At 42.0% G+C, this 15,386-nt stretch overlaps 1 protein-coding gene across 1 annotated transcript in view; it reads right to left on the bottom strand.

Annotated features, from left to right (window-relative positions):
• Positions 1 to 15,171, bottom strand: part of FREM3 (FRAS1 related extracellular matrix 3) — a 108,921-nt gene extending 93,750 nt beyond the window's left edge. Inside the window, exons 1-2 of the mRNA XM_050791081.1 lie at positions 9,821 to 15,171; positions 7,488 to 7,577 (exon numbers count right to left, since the gene is read on the bottom strand). Of these exons, the coding sequence (XP_050647038.1) occupies positions 7,488 to 7,577; positions 9,821 to 15,011 (5,281 nt within the window). The 5' untranslated portion in view covers positions 15,012 to 15,171. The remainder of the gene's footprint in view (positions 1 to 7,487; positions 7,578 to 9,820) is intronic.
• Between the last annotated feature and the right edge of the window lie 215 nt (positions 15,172 to 15,386).

The following is a 15,386-nucleotide window of genomic DNA, read 5'->3' as shown; positions in this document are numbered from 1 at the left end:
AATGCTCTGCTTAAAAGATACAGAACCAGCTTCATTCATGTCCAAACTAACACAACAACAGAAAACCAAACACAGCATATTCTCACTTATAAGTGGGAGGTGAATAATGAGAACGCATGGACACAGCTGCGCGGGGCTCATCACACACCAGGGCCTGTCGAGGGGTGGGGGCCTGGGGGAGGGATGGCATTAGGAAAAATACCTAATGTAGATGATGGGTTGATAGGTGCAGCAAACCACCATGGCATGTGTATACCTATGTAACAAATCTGCATGTTCTGCACATGTACCCCAGAACTTAAAGTGTATATATATATATATATATACACACACACACACACACACACACACACCCCCAGAACTTAAAGTATATATATGTGTACACACACATATATATGTACACACACATATATATATATACTTTAAGTTCATATATATATGTGTGTGTGTGTATATATATAAAAGATACAGAACCACAGAATGGATAAGAACTCACCAACCAACTATCTGCTGCATTGAGGAGACTCAGCTAGCACATAAGGACTCACATAAACTTAGAGTAAAGGGGTGGAAATAGGCATTTCATGCAAACAGATACCAAAAGTGAGCTGGGGTAGCTATTCTTATATCAGACAAAACAAATTTTAAAGCAACAGCCATTGGAAGAGACAAAGAAAGACATTATTTAATGGTAAAAGGCCTCATCCAACAGGAAAATATCACAATCTTAAACATATATGCATCTAACACTGGTGCTCCAAAATTTATAAAGCAATTACTAATAGACCTAAGGAATGAGATAGACATCAACACAGTAAGAGTGGAGGACTTAAATACTCCACTGACAGCAATAGACAGGTCATGAAGACAGAAACAAGGGATTTAAACTATACCTTGGAACAAATGGACTTTAACAGGTATATACAGAACATTGTATACAACAATAGCAGAATACACATTCTATTCAACAGTACATGAAACTTTCTCCAAGATAGATCATATGATAGGCCATAAAACGAGCCTGAATAAATGTTAGGAAATTGAAATTATATCAAGCACTCTTTCACACCATAGTGGAATAAAACTGGAAATCAACTCCCAAAGGAACCTTCAAAACCATGCAAATACATGGAAATTAACCTGCTCCTGAATGAGCATTGGGTCAAAAACAAAATCAAGATGGAAATTAAAAAATTCTTCAAACCGAACGACAATAATGACACAACCTATGAAAATCTCCGGGATACAGCAAAGGCAGTGCTAAGATAAAAGTTCATAGTCCTAAACACCTACATCAAAAAGACTGAAAGCACAGATAGACAATCTAAGGTCACACCTTATGAAACTAGAGAAACAAGAACAAACCAAACCCAAACTCAGCAAAAGAAAGGAAATAACCAAGATCAGATCAGAACTAAATGAAATTGAAACAAACAAACAAAAAATACAAAAGTTAAATAAAACAAAAAAGCTGGTTCTTTGAAAAGATAAATAAAATTGATAGACCATTGACAAGATTAACCAAGAAAAGTAGAGAGAAAATCCAAATAACCTCACTAAGAAACAAAATCTGCATGTAACAAATCTGCATGTTCTGCACATGTACCCCAGAACTTAAAGTGTGTGTATATATATATATACACACACACACACCCCCCAGAACTTAAAGTATATATATATGTACACACACATATATATGTACACACACACATATATATATACTTTAAGTTCATATATATATATGTGTGTGTATATATATAAAAGATACAGAACCACAGAATGGAGGTTTTACAAATGACACCAAATGTAAGGAGATATTACAAATGACACCACTGAAATAGAAAAGATCATTCAAGGCTGCTATGAGCACCTTTACTCACATAACTAGAAAACCTAGAAGAGATGGATAAATTCCCGGAAAAATACAACCCTCCTAACTTAAATTAGGAAGAATTAGATGCCCTGAGCAGACCAATAGCAAGCAGTGAGATTGAAATGGTAATTAAAAAATTACCAACAACAACAACAAAAAATCCAGGACCAGATGGATTCACAACAGAATTCTACCAGACATTCAAAGAAGAATTGGTACAATTCTTTTGACACTATTCCACAAGATAGAGAAAAACAGAACCCTCCCTAATTCATTCTACAAAGCCAGCATCACCCTAATACTAAAACCAGGAAAGGATATAACCAAAACTGAAAACTACAGACCAATATCCTTGATGAACAATGGATGCTAAAATCCTTAATCAAATACTAGCTAACTGAGTCCAACAATATGTCAAAAAGACAAATAATCCACCATGATCAAGTGGGTTTCATATCAGGGATGCAGGGATGGTTTAACGTCCACAAGTCAATAAATTTGATACACCACATAAACAGAATTAAAACCAAAAATCACATGATCATTTCAATAGATGCAGAAAGAGCATTTGACAAAATCCAGCATCCCTTTATTATTAAAACTCTCTGCAAAATTGGCATGCAAGGGGCATACTTTAATGTAATAAAAGCCATCTATGACAAACCCACAGCCAATATAATACTGAATGGGCAAAAGTTTAAATCATTCCCTTCGAGAACTGGAACAAGACAAGGATGCCCACTCTCACCACTCGTCTTCAACATAGTACTGGAGGTCCTAGCCAGAGCAATCAGACAAGAGAAAGAAATAAAGGGCATCCAAATCGGTAAAGATGAAATCAAACTGACACTGTTTGATGATAATATGATCATTTACCTTGAAAACCCTAAGGACTCCTCCAGAAAGCTCCTAGAACTGATAAAATAATTCAATAGAGTTTATGGGATACAAGATTAATGTACACAAATCAGTAGCTCTTCTATACACCAACAGCTACCAAGCAGAGAATCAAAAGACCTCTAGAAGGAAAAGTACAAAACACTACTGAAAGAAATCACAGACAACACAAACAAATGGAAATACATCTCATGCTCATGGATTGGTAGTATAAATATTGTGAAAATGACCATACTGCCAAAAGCAATCTACAAATTCAAGGCACTTCCCATCAAAATACCACCATAAGTATTCATAGAATTAGGAAAAAGAACTCTAAAACTCATATAGAACCAAAAAAGAGCCCGTATAGCCAAAGCCACTAAGCAAAAAGAACAAACCTGGAGGCATCACACTACCTGATTTCAGACTGTACTATAAGGCCATAGTCACTAATACAGCATGGTACTGGTACAAGAGTAGGCACACAGACCAATGGAACAGAACAGAGAACCCAGAAATAAAGCCAAATACTTCCAGTTAACTGATCTTTGACAAAGCAAACAAAAAACATACAGTGGGGAAAGGACACCCTTTTCAACAAATGGTGCTGGGATAATTGGCTAGCCAAATGTAGGCAAGTGAAACTGGATCCTCATCTCTCACCTTATACAAAAACCAACTCAAGATGCCTTAAGGACTTAATCCTAAGACCTGAAACTATAAAAATTCTAGAAGATAACATTGGAAAAACCCTTCTAGACGCTGGCCTAGCCAAGGATTTCAAGATCCCAAAAGGAAATGCAATAAAAACAAAGATAAATAGCTGAGACCTAATTAAACAAAATTAGGTCTCATGGCAAAAGAGACCTAATTTTGCATGGCAAAAGAAATGGTCAGCAGAGAAAACGCACAACCCACAGAGTGGGAGAAAGTCTTCACAATGTATATATCTGACAAAGGACTAATATCCAGAATTTACAACAAACTCAAACAAATCAGTAAGAAGAAAACAAACAATCCCATCAAAAAGCGGGCTAAGGACATTAATAGACAATTCTCAAAAGAAGATATACAAATGGCCAACAAACATGAACAAATGCCCAATATCACTAATAATTAGGGAAATGTAAATCAAGACCACAATAAGATACCACCTCACTCCTGCAAGAATGGCAATAATCAAAAAATAATAATTAAAAAAAGCAGTAGATTTTGGTGTGGATGTGTTTGTTAATCAGGGAACACTTCTACACTGCCAGTGGGAATGTAAACTAGTACAGCCACTACAGAAAACAGTGTGGAGATTCCTTAAAGAACCAGAAGTAGAACTACCATTTGATCCAGCAATCCCACTACTAGGTATCCACCCAGAGGAAAAGAAGTCATTATTTGAAAAAGATACTTGCACACGCATGTTTATAGCAGCACAATTCACAATTACAAAATCATGGAGCCAACCCAAATGCCCATCAATAAATGAGTGGATAAAGAAACTGTGGTATATATATACAATGGAATACTATGCAGTCATAAAAGGAATGAATTAACAGCATTTGCAGTGACCTTGATGAGATTGGAGACTATTATTCTAAATGAATTAACTCAGTAATGGAAAACCAAATATCATATGTTCTCACTGATATGTGAGAGCTAAGATATGAGGATGCAAAGGCATAAGAATGATACAATGGACTTTGGGGACTTGGGGGGAAGAGTGGAAAGGCGGCAAAAAATACTGTATACTGCTCGGGTGATGGGTACACGAAAATCTCACAAATCACCACCAAAGAACTTACTCATGTAACCAAATACCACCTGTACCCCCAAAAACTTATGGGAAAAAAAAAAAAAAGAAAATGCAGCCTTGTCAAAACCTCGATTCTATTCTATTAAGGACCATTTTGGATTTCTGAACTCCAGAACTGTAAGATGACAGATTTGTGTTGGTTCAAGCCACTAAGTTTGTGGTAATTTGTTATAGTAGCAATAAGAAACTAATAAAATCCTCATAATAATTCTAAGGGGCACATACCATCATTATCTTCAGCTCATAGGTGAGCAAACTAAAGCACAGGCAGTTTCTCAAATATGTAAGACTACAAGAGTTGAGCTGAGATTTGGACACAGACAGCCTGGGTCCAGAGCCTATTAATTAGAAGCCTTCATGGTATCACTCTTGAGATTTTAGCAAAGTTGGAGCGTGAGGGTCATTTTTGCCAGTATTTCCATTCTTACTACCCCTGAGCTAAGCTGCAGCATACACCTAATGTCAGTTCTGGAGGCAGGGCAGGGTCTTCTTTTAACAGTTTGAATATTGGTATGGAAACAACAACAACGACATCTACTTCAGCCCGACAGTGAAAGATCTATTTCTAGAAGGATATAATACCTTCTGTTAGTGCTATGTGCCATTAGGAAAAAAAATTATTAATAGATCAAATGGAAATGTTCAACATTCCATTTAGGAAATCTTTTTAAAGTGAGGGCATTTTGAAAGAAAAAAGATTAAGTCAGCTACTGTAAAGCAATGGATTCATAATATTTCAAAATAACAGATAATAAAACGTTTAAAGTGAGTCCTTTATCAGCTGTTCCAGGGATGCCCATCATCAGCAGACATGGATCTTAGCTCCATGCACAGTACGTGGAAGGCAACTGAAAAATTCACTGGTTGGGCATGGCAGCACATGCCTGTAGTACCAGCTACTTGAGAGGTGGATGTGGGAGGACCAACTTGAAGCCTAGAGTTCGAGCCACTGCATTCCAGCCTGGGCAACATAGAGGGATCCTGTTTCTAGAAAAAAATCTTAAAGAAATAATTTTTAAAAATTTCAGTTTGTCCCTGGATCCAAGGGAAAAAAATTCACTGGATAAATGAATGTGCAAATATTTAATTAGTTTATGTATACATGCTTTAAGATCCAGCTATAAACAAATGTATCCTCACATATTTTGGACTCTGTGTTTGATCATTCTTATTACTTTGATTCTCAAGGCGCTTCTTTGTCAGGTTAAGAAGTGCAGTCTTGTCCCTGTTCTCTAACTTTTGTCTGTGGCTTCAGCTTCCCAAAGCAGGGTGAGTGTAGCATTAGCAGTTAAGAACCCTAGCTTTGGAATTGGCAAGACCTGGATTTGATTCCAGTTAACTTGCCTGTTACTTGTATGACTTCAGGCAAGTTATTTAACCGTGGTGTCTTCATTTTAAAGTGGGCATCATAACATTTACTTTTTATTTTGTAGTGAGGATCAAAAGTCATAATGTCTTTAAGGACAGCCTAGCTCACAGAAAAAAGTTAAAACATGGTAGCTACATAAAATCCACCTTACAGTGTCATCACAGACTGATTTTTGTTTCTAACATTGTTCACAAAGCATAGTGTCAGAGTCAGAGGTACATCTTTTTAGAGTGACGATCGTTTCAAAAACAGAAAGGAAAATATTCAAGATAAAGCATTTGTCTTACATTTATTTATGAGCCTGTTTAAAGGCATACATTCATCTTTTTAGGAACTTATGGTTCTTGGGAACTTGGGAAAGGGAAAGAAGATTTGGTTTTAAACTTTAAGGAAGGAAATGGGGAGGAGAGATCAGTGGTTTCAACTGTAGTTAGTCTCCTCAGAAGGCGAGAAAATACCTAGTTAATGGGCACCTATTTTTAAATTAAATTTTTTTAAAAAAATGAACAAGAATCGGGTGAAAGCACCTACTTTTTATGAAGTGCTTTACATTTATGATCTTAGTCAATCCTCTCAGTAACCCTTTGACATAGGTATGAAGACCACCACTTTATACATGGGGGAATGAATGAAGAGGACAAGGTCACTTACTCAAGGTCACACAGGACAAGTTGGGATTCAAACCCAGTCAGTATACCATACGGCCTCTCATAGAGGACTACTTTACAATAAATTCAATTCTTGACTGATTACACATGATTTAGGCAGAAAATGCAGGTTACTTACTGGGAATGAGTAATGATTTGTACTGAAAGAGGTTACTGAGTGGCAAGCAACACACAGAGATAATTTCTACTATTATCCTGTCATACTGCAAAATGATTTTTCTGCTGACCACATAATCATTGAATCCCTAGGTGTGTAAAGAAAGTGGCTTCTGTTAACTAGATGCTGCCCATTATTCGACTTTGAAGTTAATAGTACACAGACCAAGCTGCAGCATAAACAGGCGGTTTTAAAGTAAGCTTTCCTCTATGCCAGGAGATGTGTGTGTGTGTGTGTGTGTGTGTGTGTGTGTATATATATATTTACCCCATCCAGAAGGATTTCAAATCTAAGGTCAGGGAGCCATAAGATTCAGTTCTGCAAATAAAAATCTCAACAAAATCTGAAGATGTATTTTCTAATTTGTTTCAGAATGATAGAAACCACTAGCTAGATTCACAGAATCTCTTGAAGGTGAGATTCACTTGCCTATATGATGTCACACATGATCCAGATCAGATAAAATACTTCACATTTCACTCATCAAATCCCTCATTGCTTTCTCTTCCTAAAAAGTTATTTATCAAGAATCGTTTGGCACAGGACCATAAGAGAAACAAAAAGAATTAATTTGTTTGTATTATGACATTATTGATTGTGATTACTTGCTTATATGATACCTGTACTTGCCTATATGATACCTGTACTTGCCTAGAAATTATTTAATTTTTTTCCTATTTTATGTTGATTTTAGTTAACCACGAGTCCTTTTGAAGGTTTTATTATTGACTTACCATTGTCTTCAACAGAGAAATAGAAGATGTCCTTTGATGCATTGCTGCCCTCATTCAAGACATAGGATATCTTCATCTCATCAATGTCAGCTAAAAAAAAAAAAAAGAGCAAACGTCACACACAGTCATATTGGCACAAATGAAAATGAGTATGTTAACAGCTTCAAAGTTTTAATTAGGCATAGAAATACTCCAATTAATAAATTTGAAAATAATGATTAAGTGAACATGAATCTTCTTAAAGCTACAATGTCAAAAATAAAACTTTAGTTTGAAACTTTATCACAATGAGGTACCATCTCACCCCAGTCAGAGTGGTGATTATTAAAAAGCCAAAAAATAACAGATGCTGGGTGAGATTGCAGAGAAAAGGGAACATTTATACATTGTTGGTGGGAGTGTAAATTAGTTCAGCCATTCTGGAAAGCAGTGTGGTGATTCCTCAGAGAACTAAAAGCAGAACTATCCTTCAACCCAGCAGTCCCATTACTGGGTATACACCCCAAAAATATAAATCATTTAACCATAAAGACAAATGCATGCAAATGTTCATTGCAGCACTACTCACAATAGCAAAGACACTGAATCAACCTAAATGTCCATCAATGATATTTTGGATAAAGAAAATATATTACATATACACCATGGAATACTATGCAGCCATTAAAAACTAGATCATGTGTTTTTGTTGTTGTTGTTGTTGTTTTTTCAAGAACATGGATAGAGCTAGAGGCTATTATCCTTAACAAACTAATTAAGGAACAGGAAACCAAATACTGCATATTCTCACTTATAAGTGGGAGCTAAATGATGAGAACTCATGAATACAATGAAAGGAACAATTGACAGTGGGGTCTTCTTGAGGGTGGAGGGTAGGAGGAAGGAGCAGAGCAGAAAAGATAACTACTGGGTACTGGGCTTAAATACCGGGGTGATGAAATAATCTGTACAACAAACCAGCATGACATGAGTTTAAATATATGTACTTCCAAACCTAAAATAAAAGTTAAGAAACCCTGACTTTGTCACAGTGCTACTATGTGCATATTCTCTGGGTGCTAAAGCCCAGCAAGGAGGGCGTTCTAGTTACGTGTGCTTTACAACATCCTGGCCCTCTATGGAGAGCCAGGTCTATCTGGTTTTGAATCTTCTGCACAAGTATAGAGCTTGACATATTTGTGGATACTCATGAACTATTTGTCAAAATGAATTTAAACAAGAATAATTGCTGCATCCTAAGAAAAAGGAAAATTAGAATAAAATCATGAGTTTTTCCTATTGCCTATTCTCTTGGGTAATAATTTGTTATGAAGGTCTATAATTATGTTTTTATATTGGTAATTATTAGTATTTTAAAAACAATTTGCTCTCGGAGGTGTTTGTTTGTAGAAATAATTCTTATAGAGTCATATGATTTTATTATTTAAAAAGTTTATAAAGTTAAATATTTGAAAATGTTATCACTGTTGTGATTGCATTATTTCTTTTTCTGTTATACTTTAAGTTCTGGGATACATGTGCATATCATGCAGATTTGTCACATATGTATACACATGCCATGGAGAACCACATATGATTTCATTTGCTTTAGAAGAAATTCTGAAAATGTAACCAAACTATTTTTTAAACATGTGTAAGTTTTCCTCTGAGTTTGCATCTAGGTTTACATGTATCATGTGTGGGACATTTCACGCACAGAGCTATCTAAAAAAGTTATGACAACATAAAGAGCATTTAAAAACCAGCAGGTATCACATCACCTGGGAAAGTAGAGGGACCTGCCTCTAGTTCATAATTAGTAGTAACACCAAATATAAAAGAAAAAAAAATCTCAAGCAAACATAGTTCTGTGCTTTTATTAGATGTAGAAATTACATTTGAATAGTATAATAAAAATGAACAATGTAGGAATTTATATCCAAAATCTAGATACCAAACATCTTCAGAAATCTGGACTTACTAATAACTATGCAAATGATTTCTATATGTCGTTCTTAAAATTCAAAATCAATCTGATATTATCAGAATTAATATAAGGTTATCTTATAATATTTCAGAAGTAGAAGCTGTCCTCCTGTGTTTAGCAGTTTTAAGGTATAACTACAACTTTATGAAATACGTGTGAGTTCCTGTTAAATAGGCATTCTGATGAAATTGATGAAAAAGGACTTGTTGCTTTGTTTGTTTTTAGAATAATTTCATACTTTACTGTATTTTATTAGAACAAGAATCTTAGTGCAAATGTCTGAGGTCAGGACAATTTTACACAAAGCTGAGAGATCTGATCCAATGAAGGGGAGGGACAGAATAGTCAGGGAAGAATGCATACTAACCTTGTGTAAACACTCGAGTGCTCTGGTTTCCAAGGCCAGTTCTGATAATGAAGCCATGCTCTGGTCCTCTGGTAACTTTATACTTCAGAAGCCTGTGGGGACTGTCCTGATCTTCTGCCTTCAGAGACTTACTGGTAATCAAGAAGCCCATATGTCCAGTGTGAAGGTGCTTCAAGGTTAGGGCACCCCTGTTGATAGTAATCTGGGGAAGCCTATTGTCTAATGATCTTATCTGGACCCTCATTACTTGAGGTTTGTGTGTCTCCAGGGCAGTGTCTGGGAGGACATAGAAATCAGTGTGAGTGCCATCTGTCACAGTCAAGGAGAAACTATCTTCAGTGGTCTCACTGCCATCGTGCTTGTAGCTAATCATGTTCTTGTTCAAGTCTTGCTTGGTGAAAGTGGCCACAGGATGGCTACCATTGTACAAAATCTTGCCATGCATGGGGACCTGGGTGATGGTAAAGAGAATAAGATAATCTGGGGTATCCTTGTCTTCCACTGTCAACTCAAGGGGAGTGATCAGTTGGCTAGCCTCTTTCTGTAGTGTTAGTCTATGGATGGTCAAGATAGGTTTCTTATGATCCACATCAGTGATGAAAATCCTGAAGGTTCTGGACACAGGGTAGAGTTCACTGATCACTTGAAACTCAAAGCTGTCCATCTTTTTCTCATCATTTGAAGTATGGACATAGGATATTTTGTTGCTAGCCAATTGAAGCTGAGTGAAAGAGGCAATGGGTTCCCCAGCATGGTCAGAACTTTCTAGGTGACCCAGGCTTGGAGCCCGTGTAATGTTAAAGTGATGTTCATCAGAGCTGTTGATATCACTGTTGCTAAGCAGACTGTTGGTAAGGGTCACTCTGGCACCTTCTGTTAAGGTGATCCTTTTGCTGATTAACTCAGGGAAGACCTTGTCTAAGTTGCCAATAGTGACATAGAAGTAGTGGTCTGTCAAAGTGTTAGCCCCATCAGTCACATCAAACTTGATAATATCAACAATCCCTTCTTGGCCTGTGTGGATATAGCAGATGAGGCCTCTGTCAATCTCATCCTGGGTAAAGTTCATTCCCAGAGTAAGATTGTTCCTCACTTCTCCTCTGGGTTTTCTCAGCCTCTGTAGAAGCCCTTGTTGAGGCCCAGAATGGAGGACAAAACTGAGGCTCTTATCATCTGAGTCAAGATCTGTGGCCTTGAGGATCTGATTTGTGATAATCTCAGAGTGTCCTTTCTCTACTTTCAGCCCATTGTTGACAGTCAGCTGAGGAGTTTCATCATCCACTAGGGTCACTACAATGGGTACCTTCCTGTGGGTGGTGTGCTTGCCATCACTTAGCCAGACCTCAAAACTGTCCTCTTTGGTCTCTGAGTCATCATGCTCATACACAATGGTGGAGGCCTCCTGAATCTCCTTGAGGGTGAAGCTGTGGATGGGCTGGCTGCCCGTAGCCAGCTGCTCTATGATTTGTCCATGCCGAGGGAGGACTGTGAGTTGAAAGTGGAGCTCATTCGGTGGCAGGTCAGCATCTGCTCCATTGAGCAGCTGAGTGTCTATGACCAGGCTCATCCCCTCTAGTACCTCAAACTCATGGGCAAAAAGTTTAGGCTGCTCATCATTGGTGGGTAGGATGATTATAGGGAAGAAGACATTTGGGGAGAAGTTGATGCCATCAGAGCAATAAAAGGTGAATTGATCCTCTTGTGGCTCTACTCCCTTGTGAATACTCTGTACATAATTGATATGCCTCATTTGGACATCTCTGAGGGAGAAAGCACTGATGGGGCTGCCAGACTGGGACATTTTTGAACCAGGAGCTGGTGCAATATTTTCCAGGTAGCCAGAGGCTGGCTGACTAGTCACTGTGCAGAGGAGTTCATCTTGAGGAGTGTCCACATCTTCAACATGGAGATGTTGTAAGGTCAAGGAGTTCTTCTCACCTTCATAGACAATGAAGGACTCCCTCACCAAGACCCTGGGTCCCACATTGTCCACAGGCAGCACAGTTACTCGCACCTGTACTCTCTCTATTATACTATTCCCCACTACCCATTGGTAAGAATCATTGGAGAGGATGAGGCTGAAGGCATCGTGCTGCTTTTGAAAACCAACTTCACCTCCAGTGTGGACATAGGCTACTCTCCCACTGATGAGGTCCTCTTGGGTGAATCGTTCTGTGGGCAAACCATTGACCAGAATAGTGCCCAATTTGGGGCTGTCCTTTACAATGAAAGACAGCATCAAGTGATGTACGTCCTTCCTTTTGCCATGGGTGACACCCATGGTAATTTCAGTGGCTTTATTCTCTAGTACATCTATAGAAACATCCAATAATGAACTACTTGTGATAGAGATCCTAGGACTTTCATTAGCCACACTGGGATGCACGGAAATTGGGATGGTGATGGGTATATGGTGCACCCCATCACTTACTTCCAGATGGAAAGTGTCACTGGTAGTTGTCTGGTCTCTACCATGCTGGTAAGAGACACTCCCATTAATAATATCAGCTTGCGTGAAAGATTCCCCTGGGACCATACATTTTTTAAAGTACTGCAAGCGTCCATGTTGGGGACCGCGGACTAATATGAAGACAATTTGGTCAATGTCTGTGTCTGGGTCTGTAACATGCAGCTCATTACTGCTGAGGTTAAAGCTGCCTCCCTCTAAGACAGTAAAGCCTCTGTTGGTGACTTCTGGGGGCTGGTTGTCCACAGGTTGCAGGAATAATGTAAATGTGCCTGGCACGCTATTGCCTGCAGCATCTTCCACCTGGTAGGTAAACTGCACAACCCGTGGTGCAATACCTAACTTCTGTGGAGGCTGGTAGGCAACTTCACGCTGATTTACCTGGGCTTGGGTGAAGTGCATGATGAGTGTGTCTGGTGAATCAGTGAGCACAATTTCTCCAGCCCGGACTTGGTGGTTTCGATCTGTGTCAGTCGGGAGTGTCAGTAGGGTGTACCATAGGTTCTGGTCATCAGAGTCCTGGTCAATGTATCGGAGGAAGTTCTTCTGGAAGTGAGTGAGTTGGTATTCTTGTACAGTCATTTCTAGTGTAGTTCCTGGATACAGCTGTGGACTCAGTATATCCGCTGGCTGGACCTTGATGGTGAAAATGTGCTGGTTGGAGAGATTGGGTGGGTCATGGTCATCCTGCACATGGAAAGCCAGCTGGACCATTACAGTTTGAGAGCTGTGTGGTCCAAGATGGCGGTAGAAGAGTCTCCCTTCCATTATGTCTCTCTGTAGCCACTCAGTCACCACTTTCTCATAAAGCCCTTCCTTTTCCATGTAGTGCCAGTCCCCACCTTCGGTGGAGAGAGGCAGTTCAGCCTGCCGCAGCAACATGTCCCCCAGGTAGTGGCCTGAGTGGGAGGAACCAGGGGCCAGCTCCCACTGTGGCTCTTCCTTATTTCCTTCTAAGAGCTGGTTCTCTAGCACAAAGTGGATGGTTGAGTCCTCAGAGTCAATATCAGTAGCGCTCAGTACAAAGGGAGAGATCTGGACCACCTGCCCTTCCGTCAGTGAGAGTCCTGTGTTAGTATTGACCATTGGTGGTTCATCATCCACAGGTAGGATGGTGACGGGAAAGAGAAATTCCACTTGGTGGTGTCCGTCCTCCATCCGGAAGATGATGTTGTCACTGTAGGTGTTGCTGCCATCATGCTGATACACCACTCGTCTTGCTGCCAGGTCCGCAGGTGTGAAATACTTGCACCCAGCAGGTGCCCCAAACACCACCAGCTGCCCATGTCTCAAGCCCCTGACTGCAGCCATTTTCACCTCTTCCAGGTTATCTTTATCACTGATAGGAACGCTGTGGGTGCTGGACAAGGGCCTTGACTGACCTTCAAAAAGCACAAGTCCCCTGTTATGGCTAGCCACTGGGACCAGAGTATTCATGGATTTCACTGTCACCATGAAGGCAAAGGGGTCTGAGGCGGCGCCGTCTGCGTCCACCACCTCCAGTTCCAGCTGAAAGAGGCGCTCTCCATGGCAGTTCTCTGTAGGGGGCTGATAGGCAATCTTCAGCTCCCGCAGCTCCTGCTGGGTAAAGAAGGAGACTGGAAGGCCTAGAGGGTCGTCGGTGCTGACCACGTAGCCCTGCTGCCCTGGATGCCCTGGTGCGGGAGTGGGGGCGTTGAGAATGTTGAACACCAGGTCGCCAGGGTCTGACTCGACGTCCTCCGCGGCTAGTGCGTCAGGTGTCAGGGCTGTCAGCACAAACGGATCCACCTCCATCATCATCGTGGCCATGAAGCTGGGTCTGGGCGGTGTGTTCTTGGCTCCCCCGAGGATCCTCACCAGCAGCTGGAAGTGCTCGCGGACCAGCACACCCGCGGACCCAGCGTCCTGGCCCTCAGGCCCCAGCAGCTCCACCATCATTGGCAAGTAGTCCCGGTTGGGCGAGGAGGCAGCGGTGTGCTGATAGCGCACCCCAGCCCGGAGGAAAGCTTCACAGTCTACGCGCTTGCCCCTGGGGAGAGGGGCCCCCATCGCGTCCACCAAGCGCCCGTACTTGGGCAGGGGGCCGTCCTCGTGAGGAAGTGGGGTGAGCCGGCACCTGCGGGTGGCCGTGGCTCTGGACTTCAGGGAGGCGAAGTCCAGCACTCTCCTGTCGATGGCACGGCTCCAGCCCTGCAGCTTCTCCACTACCAAAGGCCTGTTGCGCGTCACCAGCTCCAGCTGGGAAAAGACCACGTCCACCGCCAGCGTGAAGGGCAGCACCAACGTGTGAGTCGGGGCGTCGTAGCGCAGCTGCAGCAGCACCCGGGCGCGTCCGGGGCTGTGGGAGCCGAAATGAGTGTACTGGACCTGGCGGGGCCCGAAGGCGCAGGGGAAGCGGCGCGGGGAGAGCGCGCCCTTGAGCAGCGGCAGGGCGTCCAGTACCGTGACTTCGCACCGGTCCCCCGGCTGCACTCCAATCACCAGGTCCCGGAGCGGGTCGAGCCAAAGGGAACGACCCAAGGGCACCCGGAGTCCAGGGTTGGCAATCAGCACGCTAGGGCCGTCGGGGCGAGTGCCTTCAAGTGCACCCCAGGCGTGCAGGTAAAGCACCGGGTCGGGCTCGGTCCCAAGCGAGGATGCCTGTCCCTGCAGCGCAGGGCGACTCAAGAGCAGGCAGGCGAGCGCCACAAGGAGCTGGCTGGGCGTCCCAGTCGGGTGCCGAGAAGCCCCCGTCATGGCCATGGATGGCTCCTGGCGTTGGGATTCCCGGAGTGGGGGTGCCCTGTCCAAAGAGGGATCCGCTGAGTCGCAGGTGCAGGCAGTGGAGGCGGTAGCTGCTGTCCAGTCGGCAGCCCACGCGCGGATCCAGCAAGAGCCAGCGGCTGCGCTTCTGCTGCTGCAGGTAACGGCAGCGGGGGAACGGGCTCTGCCCACCTCCTGCTCTGCCCGGGCCCAAGTCTGCCTCTGCTGGTTTCTGGGGCCGCCCAGATACGCGCCCAGCGCGGCTAGACTTAGCGAGGGTGCAGCGCTCTTCCCTCCGCTCCTGGGTGCTTCACCCCGCCTACCTTACACACCTTCGCGCCCGGAGCCGTGGTGCCAGACTCCGACCAGCTCGTT

Source organism: Macaca thibetana, chromosome 5 (genome assembly GCF_024542745.1).
Source record: "Macaca thibetana thibetana isolate TM-01 chromosome 5, ASM2454274v1, whole genome shotgun sequence".
Lineage (NCBI taxonomy): Eukaryota > Metazoa > Chordata > Mammalia > Primates > Cercopithecidae > Macaca > Macaca thibetana.
This window is presented reverse-complemented; position numbering and strand designations above follow the sequence as displayed.